Source organism: Pipra filicauda, unplaced genomic scaffold (assembly GCF_003945595.2).
Source record: "Pipra filicauda isolate LSUMZ 115617 unplaced genomic scaffold, ASM394559v2 scaffold53_size3534045_pilon, whole genome shotgun sequence".
Classification (NCBI taxonomy): domain Eukaryota; kingdom Metazoa; phylum Chordata; class Aves; order Passeriformes; family Pipridae; genus Pipra; species Pipra filicauda.
Genome location: NW_024104687.1, coordinates 1,951,923 through 1,976,591, shown reverse-complemented (window position 1 = coordinate 1,976,591; position 24,669 = coordinate 1,951,923). Strand labels below are relative to the sequence as shown.

General features: G+C 40.5%; 1 protein-coding gene across 6 annotated transcripts in view; it reads left to right on the top strand.

Annotated features, from left to right (window-relative positions):
- The window catches only part of FGFR2 (fibroblast growth factor receptor 2), an 83,288-nt gene extending 62,679 nt beyond the window's left edge, over positions 1–20,609 (top strand). For all 6 annotated transcript variants that reach the window (XM_027740701.2, XM_027740700.2, XM_027740699.2 and 3 more), the window contains 9 exons: positions 2,891–3,042; positions 6,164–6,285; positions 6,900–7,010; positions 7,796–7,986; positions 10,889–11,011; positions 12,284–12,354; positions 14,093–14,230; positions 15,044–15,149; positions 18,806–20,609. In XM_027740701.2, the coding sequence (XP_027596502.1) occupies positions 2,891–3,042; positions 6,164–6,285; positions 6,900–7,010; positions 7,796–7,986; positions 10,889–11,011; positions 12,284–12,354; positions 14,093–14,230; positions 15,044–15,149; positions 18,806–18,970 (1,179 nt within the window). In that variant the 3' untranslated portion in view covers positions 18,971–20,609. The remainder of the gene's footprint in view (positions 1–2,890; positions 3,043–6,163; positions 6,286–6,899; positions 7,011–7,795; positions 7,987–10,888; positions 11,012–12,283; positions 12,355–14,092; positions 14,231–15,043; positions 15,150–18,805) is intronic.
- The last annotated feature ends 4,060 nt before the right edge of the window (positions 20,610–24,669 follow it).

Genomic DNA, 24,669 nt, shown 5'->3' with positions numbered 1-24,669 from the left:
TGGCCCATCATCCAGTTCTTCTGTGAAGTAAAAATCTGCAAAAAAGTTAAAAGGAGTGTTTTAGTTTATTGCAAGTTTACATTTATAGGCTTTACCCATGCTAAGACTGCTGGATGGGGAATGTAGAGCTAGCGAAAAGATGACACTCTGGAAGAGATCCAAATAATTGTCTGATACAATTATTGTGTTTCATGAAAAAATAAAAGACCCCAGAACATTTTGAACCATTCCTCATGTGTAAGGTATATAATCTAAATGTTTTAGCTTGATTTTCATGCCTTTCTGATGTCCCTGAAGACAATGGCTATAATGGCAAAGACAGGTATGGAAGTAAAGGCAATGTTAATAAAGAAATAATAATCAAAACTTGGATAAAGATCTTGGTAGAATGGCTGGAGAATAGTAGGTAGATTTTGGAAATATGGAGGAAGTGGTCATAGAGTGTTAATAGGATTATGGTGAGAGATGAAAAAATGGAAACAAGAAGTAATAGAAAAATGGAATTCGGGAAAGTCAGGGGTAAGGACAGAGGAAGTGCCACATTGGTCATGGAGATTTGCACATTTCTCTGTGCTGAGCTGGTTCATTTTGTGAAGCATCGTTTTTAAACTGTAATGAAATAATGAAAATGAGCAAAAAAAAAAAAAAAAAGAAGTCTGATTCCAGCCCTGGTTCTCATGCTGGTTTGTCCAGCAGGTGAGTTCCCCTCTGCAGACTGGCCATGGCAGCATCTCTCTGGAAGGACTCCGTTCAGTATTCACTTATGATTTATTTAGAGCTCCATAGTCTGCCTTAATAGTACTTTTCTGTTTTTATCCCAAGTGGTCACTGGATTTATTTTCCTAGAGGAACGTGCCAGGTGCTTATATTTGCTGAAAGTCAATATTATCATTCATGCTGGTGGGATGAATGAAGGGGAAGCAGTCCACCTCTCTTTTTTGAATGGTAGCCTTGTTTGTGCAGTTAGACTCTCTCCTTCCATAGACACCACATCTTGCCTGCAGGAGCTGCTTCTCATACCAGGAAAGGTCTGTCAGCTGCAAGTCTGGTCACCAAGATTAATTTTCTGGTGGCTATCCTTGACACTTTCTTCCTAATGAAACCCTTCCGCTCTTAATCTCTGATCTTAGAAAGTTGTGTCGAGAAGACAAATGCATTTAATGAGATGGGTTTGAGGATGTCTACCAGCAAAAAGAGCTCACAAACAAAGCAGATGGTGAGAGTTGTGATGAGAAATTTGAGAGCCTTAGTCTTGCCAAAACACACTGTGTAAAAAGCATGACTTGCAAAAGCCTTTCAGTCCCATTCTGAGGAGCTCAAGTAATTCTGTGGGCTGAGACACTCTAATTCTTGATTGGACTTAAGGAACCACAAAGTTGGACTTCCCATATGTCATAGAGACAAGTGGATTTTGTGTCCATATCACTATGTCTCCCTGATTTGCACTTTAATGCTGTTAGGATCTGTTTGCTTATAATTGCTTTTTTAATCTAGTTATAAGGCCCATGGAACCAAACTGTAGCCTGGTGACATTTTACATGAGCAAATGTGGTGTCAAAGTCAAGTCCAGGTGATGAGGATGAAGGTGGAGGGTGGTAGTTACTCTGGTGTTCCAGGCTTCCAACTTGGGCAGGGTCCAAGAGAAGAACCTCCTGCTGCCTGGTGTGAGGATGGGTACCAGAGATTTCACTGTGAAACAACCTGCAGCCCAGCTTGGCCACGGGATTTGGGCTTGGCCAAGACTGTCATGGCCTGAAGAGAGAAGGAGGATTCACACTTCAAAGAAGGGAAGACTGGCAATACAAGCATTTTTTTTTGTGTTAGTATTCGCTTGAAACTCTGAAGTCAGCAGGTGACAGGCTGCTGCTTGCAGGTTTGAGGAAAGAGCATAATAGAAGGTTCACACCATTCACACCAAAATTACACAGGTGGAACAGCTGCCTCCTTTTTCAGTACATTTATCATTAAGTGCCTTTGCTGCTCTAAGGAAAATGTTGAGGCTGATGAGAAATCACACTCCAAAGTTTCAAAACATCAGGCATTAAATTATTTTTAGGACCTCTTCTCCACGTTGCCTGCAGAATCTCTAATTAAGAATGTGGTTAATTGAAAACTTAAGTATCCCCCAATTATTGTAATAGCTTCTTCATGCTTTTAATATTGAAAATGTGAAAAATATAGAATAATAGAATCATGTAGGTTGGAAAAGACCTTTAAGATCCTACCAAGTCCACCACTAAACCATGACCCCAGGTGCTATATCTGCAGGTCTTTTAAATCCCTCCAGGACTGATGACTTCACCACTTTTACTGCACATCCCATTTCAAAGCTTGACCACCCTTCCATTGAAGAAGTTGTGCCTAATACCCAATCTAAACCTCCCCTGGAGGCCACTTCCTCTTCTCCTATCACTTGTTCTTTGGGAGAAGACACCAGCCCCCACCTGGTTGTGTGGGAAAAGCCATGGTGACATAGGCAACTAGAAGTGAGTGGAAGAAGAGAATTTATTGGTCAGTTCTGCTTATGGTATAAGCTGCCCACTTAGATATCTGAGGGTTGTGATGTAAATGCTGTCAGTTGATTAAAAAAATAATCTTAATTTGATAAACAAATTAATATATTCTGAGTGAATTTATGTGAAACTTAGCTGGATTTTGACCTGTGGGGCAGACTTAGAGCCTTGGCAGCAATCAGAGTCAGTATTGTGCTTACAAGGGAGGGTAAATGAGAGAGCAGTGCACTAGAAAAACGACTGTAGATTCAACCACTTCCTAATACCATGGTTCTGAGCTGGCTTGGTATCAGGTACTGGTGGTCTTCAGATTTTGGGTCGAGATTACATCTCTGCCTTCTTTTCTTTTCTTCCTGCATCTTGCATTGCAACACCAGGTGTCGGCGGACTCGAGCTCCTCCATGAATTCCAACACGCCCCTGGTGAGGATAACTACCCGCCTCTCCTCCACTGCTGATGCCCCCATGCTGGCAGGAGTCTCGGAATACGAGTTGCCAGAAGATCCAAAGTGGGAGTTTCCAAGAGATAAGTATGTAGCCCGTTTCCTTTGGCACTACCTACACACGTCTGAAAAACCTGACCCATTATAGGAGGAGGCGTCTTTCCTAATGTCTCCCAGGGTTTCTTTAGTTTTAAAGAAAAATCTCAATTACCTGAAGCTCCTCTGAACATCAAGATTCAATTCAATTACCTGGAATCAGTTTGGTTAAATAGTAACTAAATTTTCTCTGCCTGTCCTTCTGATTATATTTTCAGATTTCTTGTGGGTTTTCAGATACTCTGATGAAAGGTAACTCCTCTGTTAGGAAATGAGTGACTATTTCAGATTAGGTATAATCTAGACTGGGAAAAATGTCCACATACAAGCATTGTTGAAGGGCAGTCAAGCTTTCCCTAAACAATACCTCTGAACATGAAACCACGTTTCTTAGTTGACTACTTAATTGGTTAATATTTAAAAAACAGGTAATACAATATCATATAGGAGATACAGTAAGTCTAGGTTTTCCTATTAGACAACCTTTTCTTTCTGTCAGGACTCTGGTTAGGGTTTGGTGTTGATTTTGCATTAACCTGTCTTAATGGAGATGATGACTTTTGATTTAGGGCAACATTTTGCATGTTGTGTGCATGTATGCACAACTTCTGTGGTTTAAAAGTATTAGGTTTCAAGCAGAACACACTGAATTCTGATATATTCAAATTCATGTGGCTACATAATATTTTCTTCAAAGTCTGTTGACTAACATGCAAAATGAGTTTTTGAATAATATAATTAAAACTGTAACCATATTTCTTAATATAAAAAAGACATGCAGAAGAGAGAGAGAGTATTAACACAGGTAGAATCGTGATTGTTTATCAGAGTTAGTACTAACTCTTAAGTCTTTAGGTGTCTTTGAGTAAATAACACCTTTTATCATGGACAGTTCTGTTTGAAAGTCCAGGATTGTAACTTCTGAATAGAAGAACTGCAATTTTGAACCTTTTGACAACTGTTCTGGAAATTGTTTTATTGATGTAGCTGAAAACTAGTGTAAAATGCTGTAATTGCCACCTGCAGCATTCTAGTCAACAGTGGGGGCCTGTCTGTGTGCTTCTGTCAGCCCATACCCTGGGGGGATACACTAAATGCGGAAAATTTTAGAGTTGCTAAACATTTAAACCCAGCGTTCAGCACAAATGGAGGTGGAGCAGATTTGCAATGAAAGGAGGCTATTTAGAGGCAGTTTATTAGGTTGGGGGGCAGGAGGCACACAATGAGGGGTTTGTTACTTTGGTCCTAGCAGGGCAATGGCACATAAATTAACCAGTTTCCAATGCAAATGTTTGTTCTCTGCCAAGATCCTAAATTCAATTTTAGTTCTGGAGAAAATGCAGGATGACCTCAGCATAGCATGTGCTGCCCTTCAGTCTTTGCACCTTTTTAAACTCGCATTTGCCTTAGAAACCAATCCAAAACAGCTCGAGGAATTCTCACCAAGTCAAAGCCCACATTTGACGGAGTGTGCTGGCTGCCCTCGGGAGGAACCACCTCTGACTTCTGTCCTGTGCCTGAGCAGATAAGTGAGGATTTCAGATCACTTAGCCCTGGTCTAACACTCTTCTGCTGATGGCCTGACAACCTCTCGCTGTGTTTCACGGTGGAGGACAGAAGTCCATGCTTTTAACAATGAGTCCATGTATCACATCTGTAAACCCTGCTTTTGACCATGGAAAGCCAAGTCCTTGAGAACTTCTTTATGAAAATGTTTGCCTGAATCTGGCCCCTACACTGGGTAACATTAGCAGCATCACACTCGTTGAGCACCCTCTCTGACTCCTGCACAGCACTGTTCTGGGTGTTAGATGGTATTCTCTTCCAGTAAAGGAGACCAAATCTGGCCCTTAAGCACTTAGGCTGGAACAAAAAAGATTTTGCCCAGAGGCTTTGAAGTTTGTTTTTTTATTCTATCTCTCTCTCCTCATGAAGTCGAGGTCGACATCTCTGTGTCTGTCAGAGCCGAGCAGGTTTTGCTACCAGGTAAATGCTCCACAAAATGCACTCTGCAGAGCCCACTTAGTGACTGCTCCTTTTAAAGGGGTTATATGTTGGTGCTGTGATTACAACCCAGTTTGTTTCCCCCAGTCTCTGCCTCCCCTCTATGAGCTGAGCCCAGGAGCTGCAGGCAGGAGGCACCTCCTGGTATCTTCTGTCTGGCCACCCCATCAGCCACTAGAAAGAGAAAAGGGTGCTGTAATTACCCACAGCTGGGTGTCAACTGACTTGCTGTCTCTGTCTTTTGGCATGAGAGATCATTAGGCAAAGGATTCCCAAACAAAAAGCAAGAATATGGATTTTGAGCTGAAATATAGCTGCCTGACAGTGTGTGTGATTTTCCTTTCTGTGTGCACTGTGCTGTTATGTCGCAGGAGTTAATCATATTTAAAACATTCCCCTGCTCTTGACAGCACCCTTAACATAGTTCTCAGCTCCATCAATAAAACAATTTCCAGAACGGTTGTCAGAAGGCTCAAAATTACAGTTCTTCTATGCAGAAGTTACAACTCTGAACTTTCACAGAGAACTGTCCATGACAAAAGGTGTTATTTTTTCAACGCCACCTGAAGACTTCTTAAAGTTAGTACTAACTGATAAATTATCATGGTTCTACCTGTATTAATATTATTAGTCATCAGCTCCTGAAAGCAACCACAGGGCAACACACACAAAGAAACTTTTCTTCCACGTCCCTGCAGTCCATGTGAAAACGAAGATGAGTGGCCGTGCTACAGTGACAGGAAAAGCTGGCCCGTCGCTGGCTGCTCCTGAATTCCAGCCGCGGTCTGATGCTCTCTGAAAGCTCTGCCCCTCCATGCTGTGTCTCCCTGCGAGCCATCGAGTACAACCTCTTGTTACAAGGAGAGGGAGAGCTTGAAAGCTGGGTTTGGTGACCAATGTGCCTTCCTAGGTGCTCTCCCATCCCTAAGAAAACACGCTCCGGCGTGCGCGAAAACCAACGCGGGCCCGGGGCCTTATTGGTTCCATGTGATAAACGCTTTGTGCTGCTGCAAGCTGCCGAAAGCTTTTTATATTTTTAGCCCTGGAATTTCACTGGCTGCATCCCTTGCCCAGCTGCTGTGTGTTAATCTGCTGTTTACACCTCTAGGCTGACGCTGGGCAAGCCCCTGGGAGAGGGTTGCTTTGGGCAGGTCGTCATGGCCGAAGCGGTGGGGATTGACAAAGACAGGCCTAAAGAAGCAGTGACCGTGGCAGTGAAGATGTTGAAAGGTAAGAAAATTGGGTGATTAGGGATCAGAATGGGTGATATGGCTGTTCTCATATCCACAGAAAGTTTCTTTTGTGGCATCTGAACTCTGTCATCGTTGTGGGGGGGGTCAAAGAGCATATAGCTGACCTCAGCCTTCAGCAGTTTGGGGTGTAAATCTGCGCCCTTGACAGCCTGTTTATCTTGAGCAGTGAGTATTTAGGAGCCAGGAGATGTATTAACATCGTGTGGGTCTCTCTGCTTTTAGTTTATTTCATGTCAGAGGCTATCCATGTGTAGATCCTACCCCATTCAGTCCAGGTGGTTGGTGCCTATTTATTTTGAATTTAATTGTGAGGGTAGTTTGCAGGAGAGGTGTAGTTATTGGAGGTTTGATAGCTAAAGACAGCTTTTTTATGTCTGATATTGCTCTGCTGCCTTTTAACATTAAACACTGAAGACTAGGTTAGTCCATCAAAGAGGTTGATACTATTTTATTTAAGACATAACATATGACTTTGTATAACATACGATGTGTTCTGCATTTTGAGTCACGTCTTTTACACCAACTGCTGAGCCTTAGTGAAGTTAAGGCTGGCATGCTAGAAAATATGAACTGAACCTGTTTCTTCTACAGATGATGCCACAGAAAAAGATCTGTCTGACCTGGTGTCAGAGATGGAGATGATGAAGATGATTGGGAAGCATAAAAATATCATCAATCTCCTTGGAGCCTGTACCCAGGATGGTAAGTAGAGAAAAGAAAGCAAACCAGGACTTTCCAACGGGTCTGCGAAAGTCTCATTAATCATAATTTTTCAAGAGGTTTTAAGGAAGCAGTCATGCAGTGATGGGATTTTTAGGTATTTCTCTAGCTTAACAGCAATATTTTAACTTCTGTGTCTCATTATAGCTGCAGCCTTAATATAAGAAGGGGTACTATATCATATGAAAACTCTCTAATCCTTTGCTGTAGGGAACAAATGACCTTTTGCAGGGGCTTTACCCACGCCTGTTGTTCTGAATTGTCAGTCCTGCTTTAGGAGAACTTTTATCCCACGAATTTGAAACGAGCACTTTTAGTCCAGGAAAGCTAATTATGCCACGTAAAACCGTGCAGAACGGCATAAGACTCTGGAAATGAAAAAAAAAAAAATTAGGGAGCACTTTCCCCGTGTTCGAGATCTCACCATGTTTTTTGATTGAGAATGTTCATTTTTCAGTACATGGCGTGGTCTGAAAGGAACAGGCACGGGGTCAAAGTTTAGGTTCTTTAAGCCACTAATTGTATTGTAATTTAGGTACTTTAAGCCACCATCCTGCTGTGGAGCTTTGGGCCAGTCACTTCACCAGGTCCAAACCTCTTCTTTTTTTTTTCTTTTCCCTTCAAGTGGTGCTTACTGATTTCCCCGCGTGACATTTATTGAATCAGTTAATTTATTACAGAACGCTGAAAAAAACTTCTTTACATAAAAAAAACCTTTTCCCCTTGGACCTGACTCCCATTTCCCCCCCGTTTCTGTTCCTCCCCAGGCCCATTGTACGTGATAGTGGAATATGCTTCCAAAGGGAACCTGCGGGAGTACCTGCGAGCTCGCCGCCCCCCGGGCATGGAGTACTCCTTTGACATCAACAGGGTGCCAGAGGAGCAGATGACATTCAAGGACCTTGTGTCCTGCACGTACCAGCTGGCAAGAGGCATGGAGTACCTGGCTTCACAAAAAGTGGGTAGAGCTCAGCAAACACCTCACAAAGCACCTGACGTGTGTTTCCTCGGCGCTTTTTTTCCGGTTTAGTTTTGTTCTCGCCTCGTCTGTGTTCAAGAATTTGCTGGGCGAGTGAGCTTTCTCAAACAAGTTGCATAATCCATGCTCACGGAGATCAGTGGGAAAATTCGTGCACTTTAAGTTTTTCATCTTTTGTTTAACAGTATTGCTAAAATGAGACCCGGAATGGATCATTTAAAGTAAATATTGCATGCATATCTGCAGTTTGAATTCATAAGCACAGGTGGTCACTTGATTACACAAGTCACATTACTCCACCCATGAGACAGCAGGCTCTGTTTGCCTTCTGTTTCCAGTCAAATCAACCAGATCCATTCACATAGTGATGTAAAACAAATGAATTCAGTTACTGAAAGGATTTACAGAATAAGAACAGGCAGAGTTAAGAAGGCCCAAGACACCAGGGCAAAAATAGTCAACAGAAGAGGCAAAAATAAATGGAGTGTATTAGTCACTTAAATTATGCACTTTACTTTAAACTGGTGTTTGCCAGGAGAGCAAGCTTGTTGAAAGAATTTATTTATCCTGTCGTATCCCCAGACACTTATTTCTTAAACTTGGTCTTCAAATGTTATTTTTTTAACCAGTAATTTGATTAAATTATAGTTATGAAACCTTAAATAGCCCTGTATAACTAACTCTGTAAACATACTCTGGCTTGGTGGACAAGCAATCATGAATACCCTGGGTGGTGTTTGGGACCCAATGGTTAAACCAGAGCAGCAGATATTGATGATAAGTGCTTCCTGCAGGGTGTGGAGTGGTTAGTGGGATTTATACTGATTTCCAGTCATACCCACTCCCAAGCATGGAGCTGTTTTTAACCAAAGACCAGAGTTGAGAGTGACTCTCCATTCCTGTTGCGTGGAGTCATGATTTTGTTACTGTTTTTTTCTGCACTTGTAGAGGTTGGGGGAGAGAGGGAATCTAGGTTTAATTTTGCTTTTCATTCTTTTGTTTTGAAACAGTAAATCTTAGCGTAGTAGGGTCAACAGGGTGATGTGCATGACACCAAAACTCTTCCAGTGGAGTAAACAGGAGTATTGATTAGGTGACACATCTCAGGATGTCTCTATCTAAGATTAATGAAACTCTTGCCTGGCACTGAGCCATGTCTCAAGAAAATAGAGCTGATGTGAAAGGCAAAAATAAATCTTTTGATTGGCAGATCTTGAGAACGGGCGTCCTGTTGAGAAACTCAGAGGTGCTGTTGTAGGACACTGCCAAGAAGGTGTGTGCTCACACAGATGGACACACAGCATCCTTGGTGCAACTCCTTTGCAAAAACACTTGATTGGTGCTGTGCTGAACTTGACAGAGTGTGAGGCAGAGGGAAAACAAAGGCAGCACGTAGCAGAACTGTGCATTCCGGTGCCTCAGATATCCCACCATTTCTGTTTGTGTTTCACCAGTCCTTTTCCCCTTAGGGATCCATTTACTGAGCTGGAATAATAAGAGAGCTGGTCTTCTCACGGTATTTCCATCAAGCAGGAGCTGTGAGAAGGCCAGTGTTCTCGTTATTTCAATCCAATAAATGGCTCACTGAGACTTCAAAAAAAAAAAAAAAGATGGTGTTTGTGCACCTACTTTTTGCCTTTACAGAAAGTTTTTACCTTACAAGCAGTTGTACTTCGAAACAATATCCCATTTGCAAAGTTGGTTGGGTGCTTTTGAAAGTAGTCTCTGCTACCATAGCACTGCTGAGGCTGAATTAGAGGGCTGATTGGATACTGAAATCATCTACTGTTGTCTGGTCCTGGGCACATGAAGGCATTGCTGGAGTAGGATTTTCCTGGCAGTTCCCCATGGCTTAACTGAGTGAGGATCAGAAATTTCACAGGCTCATTTGGCCCATGTGGGATAAGAGATCTCAGCAGATTCCTGGGGCAAATTGTAATGCAAGAAAGAAGTTGACTTGTGTTGCTTTTTGTAATGGCTCGGTCCAGCACGTCTGAGCACACACTGAAATAAAGAGTACAACATAGAGTGACCCAAAACTGAGGAGGGCGGGAAAAATATATGTTTAACTTGAAAATAGGCAGAATATCCTGGTGGGATTCCAAATGCCACGTTTCTTCCCATGCTCCACTGCCACATTCTATCAACCCTAATAATGCTACTTAAAAAGAAGTAATATCCAGAGCAGTCACAGAGTCCTTTCAGTGTCAGGGTAGTGCTGACATAAGGAAACATCTCTCAGGAGATAACATGTTTAGTTTCAGTATCAAGGCTGTTTTAAAAGCAAACGGCCAAGCCCCAATTGTTTTGTTTTTTTTTTTTTTTTCTTTTCATCATTAAATTATTACAGTCTCGTGGTTGAAGTAAATATACACACCCTAGACATCTAGTTTACAATTATATTAATATCTTTAATGCTAAGAACAGTTGCACTGATCCAGATTGTCAAGTTTGAGCTCTGGTAAGACAATATAATTTAAGAGAAGCAACACAATAAAATGTTCATTAACAGTATTTGTAGTGAAAGTGCTACAATACCTGTACCTGGGCACATGTAATGGAGAGTGAATCGCTTGGCACAATTTGGGTCACCTCCCAAGCTTTCAACCTTAGCCAAAATAAAAGTCTTAAGTAGACCAGGATTTTCTAAGACACTGCTTAGGGCCTGTGTTCAACTTGGAAACAGCAGCTGAGGGGATGGATTACAATAATTAAGAAAATCATATTTCACGGGCTTGTTATCAATGTGTGGCTTTCCCACCTTGTTATTCAGGTTAAATCTGTAAAGGAGACTTTGTTATGGTGCTGGAAGCATTGAAAGTGCTTTCACTTTTTACAACAGTTTATTTCAGTGGCCTGTTTTTTTCTTCTTTCTTTCCAGTGTATCCATCGAGACTTGGCTGCAAGAAATGTTTTGGTAACAGAAAACAATGTCATGAAAATAGCAGACTTTGGTTTAGCCAGAGACATCAACAATATAGATTATTATAAAAAGACTACTAATGTAAGTGGATGGTTTTCTAATCTCTGGAAACAAGTGTTTCTTTCAGTGATTCATTTCAAAACTGTGGTTGTAAACTTAATGGGCTTCTTGTACAGCAGCCTCACTTTTCATCGCTGACAGAAAACAGGGATCAAGGACATAAGCATTTCTGTCCCCTCTTACAGTGACAGCTAAAAAGATAAGCAAAGAGGCTGTATATTATAGGATTAGAAATGCTAAAATACAAGAACTTTTTTTTCCTGTGTCCCTGTCTCCAGCCACTTGAAATAAGTGGAAATTGATAATAAAAATCCTGTTTATGTGTGGTGATGCCACATACAGCTTCATGCCTTTGCCTGTACTTAGTTTGGTATGTACAAACTATGGTGGTGATATCAAAGTGGGGCTAGAGGTTGAGAAAATGCATTTGTCCTCCCCACACTGTCACTGGTTTGCTGTTTAACCTGTTCCAAATCAAGAAGATAAAAGGTTTTGGATGTAGTATTGGTGCCTAGTTTGAATTCCTTGCACCCCCTCACGGGTTCTCTTAAGGTCCTGCTGAGCTGCATTTGGGTTTTGATGGGAACTCTGCAGAACTCATTGAGTTCTTCAGACTTTATTATGTATGAATATGACTTAATGTTAACAATCATGTTAAGTGACTTGTCTATGAAAATCACTAAGTGATTAGTGGCATTTTGCTGGTAATATTTGCCTACTTCCAAAAGCCAGAAGAAGAACCAGGTACAGCAGTACTGGAGGGAATTCAATCTTCTTCATGTCACACTTAGCACAGTTCCTGAGCTCCAGGCAGACTTTGTGTGCAAAGCAACAGGCAGCTCTGACTGTGAGCTTTGGATCACTGCAAAAGGAACAGAAAAAACAAAATTCTTGGGTTTAGTGATCAATTTATTTTTGCAGGCAGGCCTGGTTTTCAGAGGTTTATTAATTGTGGTGTTTTTGTCTTTAAGGAGCCCGTAGTAAAATGATATTTTTTGTTTTGATCTGCTTATCCTATCGTTCTCCTAGCAAGCAGTCTGGGAATGTTTTGGGGAAGTCTCAACGCTTTTAATTTTATCTTCAGTGTTTATATCCATTTAACTTAACAGTGTCCCCACTTTTGCACACTTTATTAATTTTTCTGAATATGTTAGAGGTAAATTATGTGCTGATTTGCATTAGCAGACTTCTCTTTGAGAATTGATTAATCTTTAAAAAAAATTATGGTGCTGGAATCATCCTGGAAATCGCTGCCATTGTAATTTTTTCTTCCCTTCCTCTCCAAACTCACAGGGACGGCTTCCAGTAAAGTGGATGGCTCCAGAAGCTCTGTTTGACAGAGTTTACACACATCAAAGTGATGTGTAAGTGGTCTGATTTGAATGGGGTTTGGGGGGTGAGAAGGGAGGTTGTTTCGGTGTGTATCTGTGAAAGTTTGGGATATTTCAAATGTATTTTGCTGTCGTCCTTTACCTTTAAGAGTTTTCATTCTGCTTCACATATTAATAGATGGAACAGGACTGGCCCTTAGAAAGTGAGGATTTTATGGTAGACTGCTAACCAGTGCTCTGTTACTAATCTGCCCAGCTTCAAAGCACATGAAAGGTGGAAAACGCTAACCTCCTTCTGTCACTGCGGAAGTTTCCCCCCTTGAACTTATTTACGGATGTGCAGCTACAAAGAGTCTATCTAATTTGCTTGGCTTTTGACATACTCTGGACTTCCTTCAGGTTTAAAAAAAGAGAGAGAGAGAGAAAAGAAAGTAAAAAAAAAAAGGGAAAGTTCATGAAAACTTCTTATAAAAACCCGTGCTAAGATTAGGTATAATAAAACATAGGCTGGGCATACTGGAAAAGATTTTGCTGGTTTTTAGAAGTGGTGTTGCTTCCCAGCAGTAGTTCATAGGTAGTAGGAAATCATTGGACTCTGACACTCCAAAATCTTTTAATGTGAGCACAGAGTTGCTGGCTGATGCAACTGCTCAGGGTTTATTCTGCTTGCTATTAGAGTTTGGTGTGCATTGTGCTTGAAGTAGACGTGTATTTCTTATGCAATACAGATGAAGATCTTAAGTTTTTTATTTCTCCAAGAGAAGCTGTTAACTGTAAAGGGCTGGATGCTTCCCAGCACAGGTGTAAAAGGTTATGCATGTCAGTGCGGGGTTAAAAAGAGAAAAGGCAGGATGGAGAAAATAAGAAGTATCTCCTCTGTCTTTAACCCGTGTGCACTTCTCTCCTTATGAAAACCATTTACTGAGGCGTTTCCTGCAATCTTTACATCATTTACAAAGGAAACTATATACACAGGTTAAGGGTGGATCAAACTTGTGTTTTAAAATAACATCTTGGCAAAATATTTAGGTGAATGCGAAGTAAACCACTTCACTGGTTCGGGACTGAAAGTCAGTCCGAGCTCCTCAGCACGAGGATTTCAGTGCCGGGCCTTGGAGACTCTTGGCCCCATGGTGGCTTTGAAGATGGCTAAAGATAATATTATTGTAAGTTTGTGCAAACAGTTTACTAAAATGCCCTGCTGCAGAGCTGGGGGAGCTGCAGAGGAGCTCAGGAGCCAGTGCAAGCTGTGTGCTGTTGCTCACCTGGCAAAGCTGCCTGCCAAAGAGCCCCAGCTTGCCAGCAAGACGTGATGAGGCAGGCAAGCAGGCAGGAAAACTGCCTTAAAATTATCCTCCTTCATTTCCTAGCAAAAGTTAACAACAAAAGAAAAAAAAAAAAAAAAGAAGAGCAGGGTGATGCAAAATATTTTTGTTTTGAACAGCCTGCTTTTTCCAAAATATCCTGCCACATAATTGCGATCCAGCTGAGCTGTGAGTGTTCTGTAAGTCATTAAGCTGTGAAGATGCAGTTCTTTGCAGTAGCTCAGAGCACATCAGACAAAGGCAAAGGGTGTGTTTGGGAACATGCTGGGGTCAGTCCCCATTCTATATGCTGTCCATGCAGCTGATGCACTTCCCAGATCGCTGTCCTGCTCCGGGCAGTCAGAGCTGGGCAGAGGCTCATTTAAGCATCTCCTAGGAGGGACTGGAATTCTCTGTTTCCAGCAGTCAGGCAGATCTAGTAATGCAGTTTTCTCTTTGATTTGCAGCTGGTCGTTTGGTGTGTTAATGTGGGAGATCTTCACGTTAGGAGGGTCACCCTACCCAGGAATCCCAGTGGAGGAACTTTTTAAGCTGCTTAAAGAAGGGCACCGGATGGATAAACCTGCCAACTGCACCAATGAACTGTAAGGACCCTGATTTGCTGTACCAGGGTTGAAGGGCACAGTTGCACTGAATTCACATGTTTAATGCTACCCCCAGCAGAATCAAACATTTTCAGAAGTGCTTGACTCTAAAATTGTGGATATATGTGTGGGTATAGATATGTAAAGAAAGAATATGAAAAGGATTTCAAGGAATGTTTGGAAGAGGAGGCTTCTTTGCACACCCTGCTGTGATCCTATTGAAAAAAGAAGAGATTATCTGCAAGCCAGTCTCTGACAGTGTTTTTACACCCATATTTGTTTTAATATTGTTAACATGAAAATTCATAAATGCTGCACATACCACTGATCATATGTAAGGCACATCAGGCTTCTTTTGTACACCAAAAAACACATCTGGGAACTTCTGTGTTAACACAGCATTATCTCCTGGTGATGAGGGGAGTGTGCTTTCCCTTTCTGGTATTTCAATATAGACCTTAACTATTTTTAATTATTTTACCATTTTAATTTCTTCACAAAGACTGCAGTCCCTTACATGCAAAAAATACCGATTCATGTGTAATTTAGTACCTTTGAAATTGCTGGCACAGAAGGCTGCAGAACTGAGTCCACAACAAGGCAATTTAGGCACTGAGCTGGGGAGAGACAGAAGCAGAAAGCACCTTTGAGGGCAGGGGAGTGTTGCACGAGTTTGGGAATTCAGTGGTCCGTGTGTAGGGCTGTGTGTGCTCCCTGCTTTGCTGGTGAAGAACAACATGGGCTGTGTATGCAAAGGTTTGTGAGGAGGATGCGTGATTTTAATTAAGCCAGGCAAATGTGTATTTCTTGCAGCTATATGATGATGAGAGATTGCTGGCATGCTGTGCCTTCACAGAGACCGACTTTTAAACAGTTGGTAGAAGACTTGGATCGGATTCTCACCCTCACAACTAATGAGGTAGGTAAATTGTTTCCCTCCATAAGCCGCTGATCAGGACAAATGGTTCAGAAGGCAGATGGAATTTATTTAATTATGAAATCTTGCTCAAGCTCACTTCTTGTTCTGTTTGTCGTTGTGTCCTCCGAGGTTACACACAGCTAAACTATGTATCCTGTGAAATCCTCAGTCTCTTGCCATTATGCCTTGATTTATGTAACTAAAAAGAAACACACCACTAAACTGGTTTTGTTTATTGCATCTCTTGATGTTTTGAGGGACTGCAGGCGACAGGTTGAGAGGCAATATTTGTGTTTCAATGTGAATTTCACGTGAAGGAGAGACGGAGAGTCCGTGGTGTTTTTCCATTTATCGGCTCGGTTCGATCCCCACCCACGATATGTAGGTCAGAAGAGGAGAGATTGTCAATGGCAGATTTCAGATGATATGTCTGAGAGTGAATTAGGTTCAGTGAAATAGCTCTCTGTGGAGGGAACGAGGACCCACGGGGGACGTGCAAACAGCCATCCAATTATCCAAAGGTCCTGCCTAACACTGCTTCAGGTTGGGGTATGTGAATGCAAAAAGGTTTTATTTGAAGAGCGTTCTTTCAGAGGTCTGAGATATTATTAGTTTTAACAAGGAACACACTGATTAGGGTATTCACACAGGAATCAGTTCTCTTATCACTAAACCACATGCACCTTTGAGGAAAATCACAAGTGATGGAAACGTTGATTCTTTTGGTGGAAACTTCTTTTAAGAGAAAATACTTGGTGTCCCAGAAATATTCTACAAACTCCTATTACTTCTGAAGAATTATATGTATAATGGGAGGAAAAAAAAGAACAAAGCACTTACACAGGAAAGTTGCAGCAACTCGTTTTGACTCATTTCAAAATGAGATTTTCAGATTTTTTTTATTGCTTCTTCATAAGGGGAGAAGGATAGGAGAAAAATTTGAATCACTTTATATGGCTTCTCAACATTATATTCTAATTTTTTAGAATTATCAGAGAAACAAAGAGTGGATTCTGGAGGAGCTTTAAGAAAGCCTGTATGCAATGGAGATGACCGGAGAACCTGAGTCAAGAGATGCCATTTTTTTGTAATCATCATTTGCCCAGTAGATCTGGTTGAAAAAGATTCTTTGGCTTCAGCAGCAGCTATGAATTTATCTTGTTTCTGGTTTAAAGGCTTACTCTAAAAAGTGGCATCTTCAGGAATGGCTCAGAGATGGGGCAGGAATATGTGCTCCCTTATGGAGTCGGTGACGCAGCTCTGTGTCCTGGTACCATTTTCACCTCATCCAGTGCTGGCTGCCTCTTTTCCTGCCTGATTTATGTATGATTTCACAAGACCACTTGGATGGGCTGGCTGCCACTGCGGACTGCTGGGTGGCTTGGACTGGATACGTGTTTGCAAATTCAAGAGGGAGGCTCTGGGCTGCAATTCTAAGCCTGGGAAAGGATAGTGCTTGCTTTCTTTTTTTGTGAGTGTTTAACTGCCTCGCCTTCCCAATTCCGTACTGCTCATAGACCTGGAATGATCTCAAAGGTAACCTGAAAAGGCCTTTGGGGTTATGTAAATTACTTAAGAGTAGAATCATAGGAAAAATGGATGGAAAAAGCTTAGGAACAGGTCCAGTCCATCTGACGGGCCTATGGCGAGATCCACTATACGTTTGTCATTCCTGACAGATGTTTATGTAACTTGTCCTTAAAGATCTCCACTGCTGTGTTTCGGCATCGCCCCTTGACAGCTCCTTGCTTTGTTCCTCTAATCTTTCACCATCAGGCATTGCTTTTGTCCTATTTACTCTGGACACAGAAAGTAAATTATTTTGCTTGTCTTTGTGACGCATTTCACGTTCCTGAAAGCTTGTCGTCATCTCAGTGTCTCCTGAGAACTCCAACATTTTCCTCCATAGCTTTTGAGATCTCTGATTTTGTGTAATCTGCACAGTTTTCCAAAAGTGGAGATCCTTCATGCTTCAGTGTGACAGCACTTCTGATTATCCTCTCCACAGTGGCACTCTGCCTTTCCTCCCAGAATCACACTTGACATAGGGTCAACCTAGTATACCCAACAACCTAAAGAATTCCTAGGACAGCCAATAATATCTTCTTCTGTGTTTGTGCAAGTAATTATTTCTGCTTAAATAGTGAAGTCTTGTTCTTTTCTGTGTTGAATCGTCACCTGTGGAGTTTTTAATGGGGTTTTTTTGTTAGGTTTTTTCTCCAAAAGACCCTATTTCCCAAGTTTCCGTGAGCCACATGAGCAGAGGTCACCAAGAGTCAGTGTCCTGGCTGTGTTGTTATATCAACACCAGGAGCCAACTTGGGTGTTAGTTCTTATGCCCCTTGATGTGACTCTGGCCACTGGATAAGAATGTGGGAGAGGGGATATGGATCCTCCCTTCAATACTGAATTCATGACTGGATTACATCAAGTCTTTTGATATGACAAGCCACATCTTGATAGCCCTTGAGAAAGCCCTCTTGCTTCAAATACTGGGATACTTTCCCATTCTGTCTGTCTAAAAAGTGGCTGATTATTTCTGGTCATTTAGGACTGATTTTCTAATCCATGAATACGTGTCAGAATTGCCCTTGTGGATTTTTCAAAAGCCTTGGCAACCAGACAGGCAGCAATCAATAGATCCAAACTCCCTTCTTTTGCTGCCTGTTGTATTTTTCAGCATTTTAAAACTTGCATTCCACACCCTCCTTTCAAAATGGTGACCATTTTTTAACTATAATATGGTAATGATTGAATGTCTGACTTAAAAAAAAAGTATGTTGGCCAAACAACTAAATTACCCCAAACCTAAGCACAGCAGCATAAAATACTGACTGAGGTGGAAGACTTGTCTCGTCAGTATGATCGTAACTTGTGGTTTAGCAAATGAAGAGATTGCATTTAAATGAATGCAGCTGCCTTTAGAAGTTGAAAGAGAAGGAACATTTCAAGGGGAAAAATAACTTTATTCTCTTGCCAAAACTGTTGTTTCTAGCGAAAGAGCCTTAACCCAAAACTTGGATTCAGCAGATGATATTTCCTTTTTTAACGACTGCTTTGGTCATGGCTACTCTGGGACACACAACACACACACACACAGAAATATGCAGTGTAAAAAACCCAAATCTTGTGAGTTTAATTTTGTTTTTCTTTCTGTTCTTTTTTTTTTTTTTTGCACGTATGCCACTGCGTGTTTAAACACAAATTTAATATCATGAAATATAAAACAGATATTCCAAGTGACCAAAGGAATATAAAGTTGGAAGTGTCTTTCCCTCTCCAAATCACTACCATGTGCTAAAGAAAAAGTGGTTCTATTTAGGATGAAATTTCATTTTTATCATTGCGAGTGAAAAGTCCTCTTTTGATGTGGTTGCCATGTTTATTCCCACTGACACAGCTAATGCTGGTGATGTTGGACTTCAGAAAATACCGTGTTATTGGTTTGGTTTTTCTTTCTCTACTCGAGCTCCTTGTTTTATGAGATGTTTGAGCAACAGGCAGCTTTGAATGCGGCTGATTTGCAGAAACGAGTGTAGTTTTTAAGCTACTTTGTTTTTCCCACTGGATGATCAACCCAAATCTGAGCAGGGGTGACGTGTTACTGCCGGCTTTGCTCGCTGTCTAAAAAAAGCACTTGATTTGTTCTGTTACAGGAGTACCTGGACCTCAGTGGACCTCTGGAGCAGTATTCACCCAGCTACCCCGACACGAGGAGCTCGTGTTCCTCGGGGGATGACTCGGTGTTCTCTCCCGATCCGATGCCTTATGAACCTTGCCTTCCCAAGTACCAACACATGAATGGAAGCGTTAAAACATGAAAAGAAGTCATGCAGAGGAATAAAGAAACATCAAGCTACCTACCACGTACCACACCAAAGCTTTCCTCCAGGATCTTAAATGTTTCTGCTTGTACATATGAAATATGGGGAAAAAAAAAACAACAAACCCAACAAAACCCAGCTTGGAGGAAAGCAGTCAGAACCTGCGTAAAGAATCTCATTGTTTGCAACTTTTAAACGTTCCCAACAAAGAATGTTTGTGGGCTGTGTCCAGATACCCGTTCCCATGAATTTTCTGGCTTCCTGAAAAGCTGCAACAGACTTTTGTTTGTACAATGGACCCAGTTGGACTTGAGGCAAACTCGGGGGGTCTGCCTTTCTTGTTTATTTTGTAATATTTGGAGAAAATATATGTTGGCACACACTTACAGAGCACAAAATGCAGTATATAGGTGCTGGATGTATGTAAATATATTCAAAATATGTATAAATATATATTATATATATTTACAATGAATTATTTTTTGTATTGATTTAAAAAATGGATGTCCCAATCCACCTAGCAAATTAGTCTCTTTTTTTAACAGCTATTTGCTAAATGCTGTTCTTACACAGAATTTCTTAATTTTCACCATCCAAGGGTGGAAAATACTTTGCTTTCAGGGAAAATGGTATATCATTAATTTATTAACTAATTGGTAATGTACAAAACAGTTAATCGTTTATAGGGTTGTTGTGTTTTTGTAATTTAAATGGCATTTCTATGCAGGCAGCACAGAGAACTAGTAGATATAATGCTCAGACTTTACTAGTTTTCCGATCTTAAAAGAAGAAATATTTACAGTATATAACTAATTTTGGGGAATTAAACTTTTGATTTATTTGTGTTTAAATACTGCAGTGTCAGATGATTATTCTTATCAAAACCAAATCCTTTAACAAGAAAGTCTTTTATTCTCAATACCTGTCACTTTAGCAATTTAACTCTTTAGCAAGGTTTCCCATGGCCAAAAAGCAGAGTCATTCTACACCAAAAAAAAAACAAAACAAAACAAAATTTTAGAAAGGGTTCTTAAAGAAAGGAAAGACATGAATTTGTCTATAACCATAGCAGAACATGCTGCTCTAAAAGGGACTGAGCCTCTACCCTGAGTTGCACATGCATCAAATTAACTACAGTTCTCTTCCCTGAGTTGGATAATAGGTTCCAGATCTTTTGGCCTGGGTCTTTTGCCTTTCAGACTATCCCTCTATTGTAACTTAAGTTAAAAAGAGAGAGAAGTTGTTTATAATGACAATTTGCCATAGGAATATCAGCGTCTTTTTAAGGGATTAATTCATGCTGACTCCAGTATTTCCTTCTGATCCATTCCATAACAGTAGGTATAGCACTGGCCTCTGCTAAAATATCACTGTTGTTTGTATCTTTTTACGGAAGTCTCGTGTTTTTACTTTCAGAACACTCACACTGATGTGGCCATGGAATATGAATGCAAATTACACTGTTTTATGTGGTGGTGTGTTTGTTTTGTTTTATTTTTTTTTTTAAATATTTTTTTTTTTAAATTGGGTAAAATAAGTATTAAAATCTGTTAACTTTTGTACTGACAATAAAATGTTTCTACAGATCTTAATGTTAAAATTACAAAATAAATGTCATGCAGCTTATTTTTCCTAATCCTTTGTGTCATACAAAATGGTTTCCTGAACATCAAGTGATGGAACACGTCCAGAAATGCTTCCTTTTGACCTTATCATAGATCCTATATTACAAAGCAGTCCTTTCAGGAATAGTGCTTTTGCCTCTGTCTTGTAAAATGCCCACTCATGAATAGCATGGGTTCTTTGAGTAAACATATGTACAGTCTTTGGTGGAAAATGGTTTGAAGTGCTCATAATGTAGACATAAAGTATGTTCTCTTTTTCTTTAGTCAGGCTGTGTCCTTTAATTAGTGAGATTTCTGATTCATACTGGAGAGGCTGAAGGACCATTTGCGTGGGAGAACTAAAAAAAATTGTAACAGATGGAAAGAGACAACATGGAAAGAGTTTTTATATTATTATTATTATTTGGTTTTTTTACTTGAAAACAGAAGGAAGACACACCAAAATAGCTAGTGCTTGAGACAGAAATGGGGACTTTATGGCATATTGCTGCAGGTTAGCCAGAAAAGAGGTTTTGGATGTGGTCTTCCACTACATGCTGTAAAAGTTCTTCAGACACTAAACTGTTCTTTCAGGGTTTTTTGTCTCTTTCTACTTTGACTAAAAATCCCATGCCAATCCCAAGAAACTTTCTCAAAAAGTTTGTGTTAAAAACTAGATTTTTCTACTAAGAATTATCTAATTGCAAAATTCCCGCTGACTTCACTAAAAAACTTATTCCCTTTCCCCCCAACACCTATTAATTAGCATCAGTGGTGGCTACTGTTGGACAGAAAGCACAATATTTGTAATGACACACGTCTGGTTTTATAGAGTTCTTTTAGAGACTCTCAGAAGATCTTGAATCTTGCTCTGCTTGTAGTGAAATGGATTTAAATGCATCTTTCCTACTTTGATGTCTTTTTAAAATAACAGTATGGAAACACACAGAATCATGGTGAAAGGTGCTGCTAAATAATTTTCATTTATTTGGTTACCCTGATTTTGTTTTAAACAGTTTGTTTGCTTTTCCTTTGTTCGTTTTTTAGCTCTCAAAGAGTTAGATTTGCACCTTGGTGATAGATCACAGTTTCACAGATGTTGGCTGAGGTGTGTTACACCATTTCCCTATTTTTATACCTTAATCCTTGGATTGTTTTTATTCTTTCCTGCTATGTGGAGACTTTCTTGTCCATTGAGTGGTGACCAATTTCCTTCTCTGAAAACCCTGGCTCTAGAGCAGGGCACAGAGGTCTCAGTTTTTGGGATAGAAGCAGAATATCCTCTGTGTGTGGAGTTGCAAGAGAAAGAAGGAAGCAGAAAATCAAATCTACCATTGAAATTTGTTCAAAGGGGAAATATTCCTTATCCATGCCTGCCTTTGGAAGTTTCATGAGAAGAAAGGGTTAGGAATTTGGATTGCTATCTCATCTAAAAATGAAGTTGCCTTTAATAACAGGAGCGATAATGAAGAGTAGCATTTTTTCAGGAAATGGATTTATATTGATATGGATAATGAGGGTTATGTTCTGTGGATAATCAGTTTCCTGCAGCACCTAATTGTTTCTTATCCCCTCTTAAAATATTGACTTGAATCAACTCTGCATAATATTTGAGAAAATATGAATGTGGAAATAATGTTTGTTATGGCTCAAATCGATAAACAAGTTCTTATTGCCTGTTTTGTTGTTTTTTTTCACTGTTTTACTATAATATAGCAAGTAGTATGGGCTCTATCCATCAGGTAAGAATATAGCATCAGTTCTGTCTTTCTGATGATTTAATACCATTCAATATCTGCTTCATTATGCTTTTGCAAAAGTACGAGTTGAGCTGTGTCTTGAGTTTCGAATCTGTCTAAAGACAAATAAGTTTACTGTTCTGTTTCTGGAAGTAACATGAGCCAAGCTGTGTGCTCAATCCAGTAATTCTCATGTCTAGCCCTTGAGAAAAGAGCAGTACAAAACCCTGAGATTTAGAGACCATCATTTTAGTGAAAGGTTCAGTGATCTCTAAGTAATTAATTAAACCAAGAGAAAGTTAAGAGTTGCCTTGATCAAGGTGTTACAGATGCTCTTTAATAATTCTTCCCTAAAAGCTCCACTGCCAGTTGGAGCAAACATCCTCTCCTGTGGCTCAACACTGAGCAAAATCCATCAGGCAACTGGTTTTCATGTTTCCTCCCATCCTCCAAGTCATGTCCTGCAGATCCCCATTAATAAGTTTTGGAGATTTTCTGTAGTCCAGGGAGTGGCTGCTCAAATCAATACCTGTTCAGGAAAGGTAAAGAACTGTTAGAAGACAAATCCCTTAGCAAACCTCCTCCAAGAGACTTTAGTGTGTTTTAATTTCATTTGCATTTTTTTTTTTAAGCAGCCTAACATACTTGAGGGGGGAAAAAAAAGGTAAAAAAGTTACTATTCATAGAAGAAAAAAGCAGTAGAAGGGGGGAAAAAAAGCCAACCAACCAGCACTTGTTTTGAAAGGTCATCTGTCCATTCTGTAATCAGGAAGTTCTGTAGCTGCATAATTTGATCTAATAATTGGAAAAATTTCATTGATTTTTCCACAATAAATGTAATAAATTTGTTGTCATGAGGCATAAGTTACTTCCAATAATTTGTGCTTGGAAAGGTCTGTGTGTCTTTGTACTTCTGAGCTTTTGTCACTGGGAGTCCTGAATGTTCCGAGCAGCTTAAATGCACTGGACTTTGTGGAGCAAGTCTTCTTTTTTGTCCCCCTTTACCAGGTTTGCCTGTTAACCAGATTTCCTGTAAGACTCCTAAAGGAGAGAGAAGCTGGACATGGTCATTCTCTTCACAGGAATGCAGAGAGAGAACAAGGGAAGAGGCACCAGTTGCTCTAGGGTATTTCTATGTGAATTTTAGAAGCAATTTCTTCACTTTGGGACCACTCAGATGCTGGGATAAGCTGCCTAGAGAAGCCTGGATGAAAATATTCCAGACTTGGCTTGACAGGGCTGTGGATAACCTCGTCTGGATAACCAACACAAGGTTGGCCCAGACGGTCTCTGGGGTCCCTTCCAGATGATTCTGTGATGGTTCCAGATTCTCTGTGGTTTTGCAAATCTGTGTTACTGGCCAGAGGTAACCCAGACCTGCAGCAGAGTTCTGGAAAGCTGCACTGGCACGTGTTGAGGTTGTCAGTGGGATGTATTGTTCAGTAAATTCAATTTAGTGATGCACTTAACGAGGGAGATGTCCCCCTCTATTAAGGATGTTAAAAGTCAGGTTCTGGCTTGCTTTGATTATCACAACTGGCCAAAAATTTTGTGATTGGATTCCTATGCAATGGAAAACACTGTTTTGTCAAAAGCTTTGTAAAGCATGAGTGTCCTGCAGAAGATGAAGTGTTTTGACTTTATCAGAATGACATGACCCTGTCATAGTCATCTTGTCAGAAGGAAATGAAGTCATTTTATGTTGCAGCTATTTAATAGTAGACAATAGCATATAAAGTCAAAGTAAGAATGGAATATTTCGATTTTATCAAAACAGAATGGTTAGACTAACCCAAAGTGACATCCAGGTACTGCAAATAACTGCACTTTTAAAATGTTTTATTTCCAGTTCAGGCTGAAGATGAGGTTTCCTTGAAGAATACACTTTTAAGTATCAAAGATGTTTATATTGCTCAGACTGCCTACTGATATTTTGACAGGCTTTTTCCTGATGCACCCGCTGTTGTCCCTTCCCACCAGAGGCTGTGAGTGAGACCAGGGACCAGGATATCTTGGGATGGTTTGTAAGGAGCCTGGTACCATTTCCACTGCCCAGCACTGTGTGCTAATGAATTACTGGGAAAGCTTTTCCAAAGCCTCAAAGGATTTCCAGGGAGGACTGGTATTTCTTTGTGGCAGAGGAGCAACTCTTCTGCTGTGGCATTTGAATTGTCTGAGGCAATAAGGAGAAGGTAGAGATAGGACATCAGATGAGAGCCCTGATGTCACTTCTGTCTGGGGAAATCTATGGCCCATTACACTGGAACCTATGTGAAATACAATTTATGGAAAAAAAATCAATACTGCCAAGGACTGTTTTAAAGACATCTGAGAGAAGGTAGCCGAGGTACAA